General features: G+C 35.7%; 1 protein-coding gene across 1 annotated transcript; it reads left to right on the top strand.

Moving 5' to 3' along the window:
- Positions 1 to 6,437: 6,437 nt before the first annotated feature.
- LOC115990594 lies at positions 6,438 to 7,112 on the top strand. The gene has a single exon (XM_031114409.1). The coding sequence runs from the start codon at positions 6,438 to 6,440 to the stop codon at positions 7,110 to 7,112; it is 675 nt and encodes a 224-aa protein (XP_030970269.1).
- The last annotated feature ends 258 nt before the right edge of the window (positions 7,113 to 7,370 follow it).

The following is a 7,370-nucleotide window of genomic DNA, read 5'->3' on the forward strand; positions in this document are numbered from 1 at the left end:
CGTTGTTTTGGCTCTCATTTTCGGTCAACTGGAAATACTTTTCAATTTGACCGAATTTGAAGTAACAACCAAACACCGAATTTTTCGGAAAATCATTTCCGGAATCAGTTTGAAGTCAATTCAAACGCACCCTAAAAAAAAAACAAACAAACAGTATTCTACTATTCTCCTCCCCAACATTGTATTTTTTTTTTTTTTAATGAAACCCAACATTTGTATTTAGCTCAAGCCTCAAGGTAAACATGCATAAAAGTAGAATATATGTACAGTACTATAGGCCGTACAAAGTTTGCAGATAAAATTTAGTTTTATTGATGTGAAGGCATGTGAGGTATATTTGTGATTTGCTTCTTTTTTTAATTAATTAAAAATAATGCCTTTGTACATTGTATAGGATAAGGTTGGAAAAATTATAATTTTTATGAACTTATATTTACGTGCCAAAATTTTATACTAAAAAAAACTGGTGTGGACAACTTTCTTTTTTCCTTAACTTCTAAGAAATCATGCATTTTTTTTCAGACCGTCAAAAGTCAAAACCAAGCAGTCGCTATACACAAAATGAACGATGGAGGAATTGTAATTTGTATTTGTACTCAAGAGTTCAACTACAAATAATCCAATGCTAATTAGCGGCTAGAAGTTTAATAGTGATTATTCAATATTTTAAGAATATAGTGATATATTGATATGGTATTTCTTATTTTTATGTAATAATTATTTTTACTAATGTAAAATAAGAGAGCACAAAGTTGTTTTATTTAGAGAATACTTAATAATTTTTCATAATTTGGTGATATTAATTAGTCTCTTTTACAAGGAGAATTATAATTTAATAGTGATTATTCAATATTTTAAGAATATAGTGATATATTCATATGACATATCTTATTTTTATGTAATAATTATTTTTACTAATGTAAAATAAGAGAGCACAAAGTCGTTTTATTTAGAGAATACTTAATATTTTTTCATAATTTGGTGATATTAATTAGTCTCTTTTATGAGGAGAATTATAATTTAAATCTCTCCTTTAGTTTGTTGTAACAATAGAATTATCAAAATAAAAAATAAATAAAAAATCTACCAAAATATTTTGAGGAAAAAAACACACTTGAAATTACTTATTATCATCTCTTTTTTCTTTTTTTTGGTTTGAGGGGTGTCTTTGTCAACAATTTTTTTTTTGAAGTTTATATATATATATATATATATATATATATATAATTTATTTATTTATGTATTACTTTTTAAAACATCAATTATTTTCAATAATGAACAATATCTCAAAAAAAAATAATAATAATAATGAACAAAGATTATAGGCAAAAATGCAAAACTGACCCTTTAACTTTCAGTCTTTTTCATTTCAGTCCTCTAACTTTCAGTTTTGTCATTTCAGTCCTTTAACTTTCAATTTTTGTTAATGCAGGACTCCGTTAGAATTCAGTTAGGGGCTGCCAACGTCGTTTTGGCTTTTTTTTTAAAAAAAATTCCGAATTAAAAAAAGAAAAAAAGAAAAAAAAGAAACCGATTCAGAACTCCATCACCGAACTCCAAACCACGTCGCTGTCAGTGTCCAAGACCATGTACGCGTACTTAGGTGGGGTTCCAACGCCGATGCGTGTGAAGTACTCGTCGCTGCCTGAGGTTAGATCAGAGATGATTGAGTTGCCAAAACCTAGGCCCAGACCTCCGCCTCTACCGCACTTGGCGGCTGCGAGGGAGAGAAGAGAGTCCGCTCGTAGCACGTTGCGTTGGAGCTTGAGGTTGAAGAGTTGGTCTGGGGTTTTGTGGAAGGAGAGGGAGTCTATGTGGTGGAGTTAGAGAGTGGCAGTGGAGGTGGAAATGGAATGACTGGGTCGGCCTTCGTGATGACGGTGGAGAGAGATTCAGATTCGGGTTCAGCCAGTTGAGATGAAATGTGGTTTTGTGGAGCAGTGATGGAGTTCTAATGGATAGTTCTGAAATCGTTTTCTTAACTAATCTTCTTCTTCTTCTTCTTTTTAATTTTTTTTTTTATATAGCATTTTAGTCAATTCCTTACTTGCCTGTCACATCCTAACAAGCAACAACCAAAGTGTTTTTGCAACCAAAATTGCCCTCATAAATTTCAAGCCCCACCCCCATCTACCAAATTGCCAACTTCAACACTTCAGTGCTCTACTTTTCAAAGCATTTCCCCCCAAATCTTATTCAATTTCAAAATTTTATGTCAATTTGTTAAAAAAATTTCAAGCACTATTCTTTCCTTGAAATTATTTTCCAGTAAAGATTTTTATTTTATTTTTAGGTCTTACTGGTGTGGTGTATAGGAATGGCAACGGGTCGGGTTCGGGCCGGGTTTTTCCATATCCGGACCCGACCCGCGGGTCTGTCTCAGAAATCCGAACCCAGCCCGTTTATTAAACGGGTTTTTTTCTTAACCCCAAACCCGCCCCATCGGGCCTCCACGGGCCCCGCGGGCCCCGTTCCTCATGCCCAGCCAAGCCCAAAATCAGAAACACAAACTTCGATCTATGATTTTCCGGCCCAAAATCACAAAAACACAAATTCAAACACAATCACAAACATAAACACAGAAATAACACAGAAATCCTAAACACAAATTTTAGATCTATGATTTTCCCTTTCAAAATCACAAACACAAACTCAAATTGAGAATTTGAGACGAACTAAACCCAGAGAAAAAAAAAAAAAAATGGAGATCGAGGTGGAGCGAGGCCGTGAGGCCATGGGCGAGGAAGATGAGAGGGGAAGAGGGCTGTGCGACAGTGAGATTGGCGACAGTGAGGCCGAACGGAGTTGAGACTTGAGAGAGTAGAGAGCTGTAGGCTTGTGACAGTGTGGCAACAGTGTGAGATTGGCGATGGACTGCCTGTGCTTGACTGCTTGTGGGCTTGTGGCCGTGTGAGACAGTAAGTGAGAGAGTTGAGACAAAGTGAATGAGATTGTGAGCAAGAGATGTGAGGCTGAGGCGTGAGGCTGAGGGCGTGAAATGGAAATAAGATCAGATTATGAGAGGCGGCTGGGTTAGGGAAAATGGGAAATAGGGTTTTCATTACAACTATATATATAAGGGGGGGGGGGGTTTGTAATTTCAGGGTAATCGGGTCATAAATGGGTCGGGTTTCGGGTCTTTTATAAAAACCCAAACCCGACCCAGACCCGCTTCAGGTTTTCTTTTAAAAACCCATACCCGACCCTATTCTTTATCAGACCGGGTAAAATCCAGCCCATTAGGGTCAGGCCAGACCGGGTATCCGCGGATCGGATTTAAATTGCCATCCCTAGTGGTGTAGGAATGGCAACGGGTCAGGTTCGGGCCGGGTTTTTCTATACCTGAACCCGACCCGCAGGCCAAGACCTATGGCCCGAACCCGGCCGTTAACTAAGCGGGTTTTTTTCCCGGGCCCCGCGGGCCCCGTTAAAGGATTGGGCTCAATTCGTGGCCCAACCAAAAAAAAAAAAAAATTCAGATCCAAACACAAACACAAACACAAATCCAAACACAATCACAATCACAATCACAAACACAAACACAAACAAAGAAATCACAAACACAGATTTCAAATCTACATTTTCCCTTTCAAAATCACAATCCAAACACAAATTTTAGATCTATGATTTTCATTTTTCCCTTTCAGAAATCATAAACACAAACACAAACACAAATTCACATGATTGAGGCAAACTGAACCCAGAAAAGAAAAATGGAGACAGTGCGAGATCGGTGACGGTGAGGACGAAACAGAGTTGAGACTTGAAAGAAACAGGAACGGCGAGGACGAAACTGCCTTCTTCCCTTCTTAAATCTGTCGGAACGGCGAGGATGGTTAGCTCTTCTGGTATCGGTACTTCCATCTGTCGGAAACGGGAGTCCCGCTAGCTCTTGTCTGATGAGTTCATGATGTTCATCACGCTATACATACGGCTTATGGCCGTGCGTGTGAGATCGCTAAGAGATGAGAGGCAGTAACTGAGAGAGCTGAAGAGATGAGAGGCATGAGAGGCTGAAATAAGGAGCAGAATTGAGAGTTTAGGGTTTTAACTATATATATATATATATATATATATATGAAGGTAATTTAGTAATTTTATATATAATATAACCGGGTCTTAACCGGGTCGGGTTTCGGGTTTTTTGATAAAACCCGAACCCGACCCGGACCCGTTTGGGTTTTTTTTTTTTTTTTTAAACCCATACCCGACCCTATTATTTATCGGGTCGGGTAAAATTCGGTCCATTAGGGTCTGACCGGGCCAGATATCCGCGGATCGGATCTAAATTGCCATCCCTAGTGTGGTGTCCAGCTTCATTCCCATTTGGGAATATATATGGGGAATTGTGTAAACTAACTTTGTGCCGACTAATTGCCAATTTCAAACCCACAACCTATAGGGTATCATTCAAAAGGCAAACGTAGGGCTTTGTTTTTTGCGTCAATCCAAAATTTTATATATATACATATATTTATTTATTTTTTACCTGTCAAACTAATTTTTAATAATTATTGTTAATAACTTATATAGGTCTTCTTCTCACCTTTTTTTTTTTTGGAAATTTCTTTAGCAGGTAGTGTGTATTTAGGATAGCTTATTTTCTTGACGGTTCATCAAAAAAAAAAAAAAAGCTTATTTTCTTGACTATTTCATCTTATTAAAAAGTTATAATAAGTATAGAAATAAACATTATATATAAATTTTTTATAGTTGTTGATGTGCTTGTAGCGATTGATGCATAATAAAATCATGTAAATGGTTAGTTTAGGTGTAATTGGTGTTGTTCCAATTGCAAATTTTCAACTAATTAACAAGTTATGAAAGTGTTCTATTCTTCAAAATACTCCGAAAATAAGTTTAATTTTTTTTTTAAATATGAGTTTTAAAATAACTTTATCTTGTCAAAGACTTATAAAAAATAAATAAATAAATAAATAACCTAGTCAAAGACTCAAATGAACTAAATAAACATATTTTAAAAAAAAAAAAAAATTAAGCCAAACATAAATTTGGAATACATAATTTGAGAAAAATTTATGTTCTTGACTTATTTATCCTAATAAGTTATAATTAGTCTAAGGATAAATACATTTTATAATTTTCTTTTCAAAACTGTTTGGCATGTTTTATTGATTGATTCATCCAAAACTTTGAACCAAACAGAATTTGTACTACTTTATTTAGTTTGAGAAAATAGTGTTATAACTTATAATTTAATATATTGGAAATAAAATTTAGAGTTATGTGTGTTTTTTGAGGAACAATGCTATATTGTAGAAGACTTAAATTTGTAGCTCTCTTTTTCCCTCCCTTGTGCTAATTATCCATATCAAGTCAATGAATCACTTTGCATAACCACTCTTATATTAGAAGCTTTAATGTTGTCTATATTGATTCTCAGGATAAAACTTCAAATGGAAGTTTAAGAACTAGGGTAAAAGTGTTTGTGAACATGTGCAAAGAGAGAAGTCTGTAACTGCCAGGTAAGAACAATGGCTGAAGAGTTACAAAAAGGAAAACGTTTATTGATTATGCAAATATAGATATTAGCTTAGCAGAGGTGCATGCATCTTAACATTCACTTGATTAGGACCCGCTACAAATTAGTATTGTTCTTTAATTTGTTCTCTGTAGCATACAGTTAATTCCTTTATTTCTAGATTCCTTCACGTCATACTTTCTAGAATTAGCTAATGACATTTGATCCAGTACAAAATAAATGTTAAATTGTATGAATAACCACAGTAAGGAAGTCTATATTGCACAAGGTAAATGTTCTTTCTGATGACTACCTTATTAGTTGCAAATTAGTACGGCTATTACATTGTTAAGTTAAACCAAATTTTCTTTCGCTGAAATTGTTAAATTACCTAAAGATTATAATATATGCTAATTATAAATGGCCATTATAGTTTGCTGTTGCATTCATTAATTTTGTTAATGATTAAATGATCAAAGATTATAATAGATTACAAATTATTGAAGGCGGCTTTAACTTTCACCCATATATGTTTGAGGTCTGTTACCATTCTACAACAATCCCTTATTTGTATTTTTGGAATTAATCCTTCCCCAAGTCAATTGTTGGATTAATTACTTATCATAAAACTTTGTCCTCCAACCCATCGGCCAACAAACAATTCTGGAATGAGATTTGGTCATTGAACATTCCAAATAAAATTCGCCATTTTATCTGGAGGGCAGTTAATGATTCACTCCCAACAAAAAAGAACTTGCAGAGGCGAAAAATCGTGACAGACCCAACGTGTGATCAATGTGGAGAAGAAGATGAAGATTGCTTACATGCTTTGTGGGGCTGCCATGCGGTGAAGCATGTCTGGTGGGATTTTGAATGTTGCAGAAAATTCATATCAGAAAAGTTTGTAAGTTTCCGTGATTTATTTCAAGGAATTCTTGCACAAAGTAACCAACACATGACTGAACTATTTGCCTACATGGGATGGAGTCTACGGTACAATAGGAATGCAAAAAGAGTTGGGTCCACTTCCTTGCCAGGGGAAAAAATCTTCAATGATGCTGTGGAACGGCTGCAAGAGTTCCATTCAGTGCAAGATCATTCAATACAAGATGAAGTGGCTGTTCACTCAACCCAATGGCGGCCTCCACCATATCCAGCCTACAAAATAAACTTTGATGGAGCTACTTTCATTGAATCGGACAGGGCAGGTTTGGGTGTGGTAGCTCGTGACTCAGAAGGCATGGTTATCGCCTCCCTGTCGGAACGAATCAGTCTTCCACCAACGGTTGCTGACTTAGAAGCTCTGGCGTGTAGAAGAGCGATCTTATTCGCCATCGAACTAGGTCTCCAAGATGTGGAGTTTGAAGGCGATTCGGAGGTTATCATCAAACATCTCAATGCAGAACAGCCCTGTTTGACAGCTTATGGGCACATAATAGATGAAGCACGAAGCCTTTCAAACAGGTTGAGACAAGCATCATACTCTCATATTCGGCGGAAGGGAAACAAAGTAGCAGACCAACTTGCAAAACTAGCAAAAAGTTTGTATGAACCACGTGTGTGGATGGAGGACATTGATAATAATGCTCTGCAATATGTAATCCAGGACAGAGGCGTAATGCCTGTTTAATGAAAAGCACTGTTTCGTTTTCTCAAAAAAAAAAAAAAATACTGTGCTTGCAGCATGGGTTTTTTTTTTTTTTTTTTTGTGTTTGGTTTATTTAAAAGATATGTAACTAAAATCTTTCTTAAATATTTAGTGATTTTTCATTCACAATACAATGTCCAAATAAATTGAAAGCTAATATCAAGAATCAAGTTAGGGGGGAAAGGATATTTATTACTTTGTTGCTACTTGCTGGTTCTTTTAGTTTTCAAAATCTGTGGT

Source organism: Quercus lobata, chromosome 5, assembly GCF_001633185.2.
Source record: "Quercus lobata isolate SW786 chromosome 5, ValleyOak3.0 Primary Assembly, whole genome shotgun sequence".
NCBI lineage: Eukaryota > Viridiplantae > Streptophyta > Magnoliopsida > Fagales > Fagaceae > Quercus > Quercus lobata.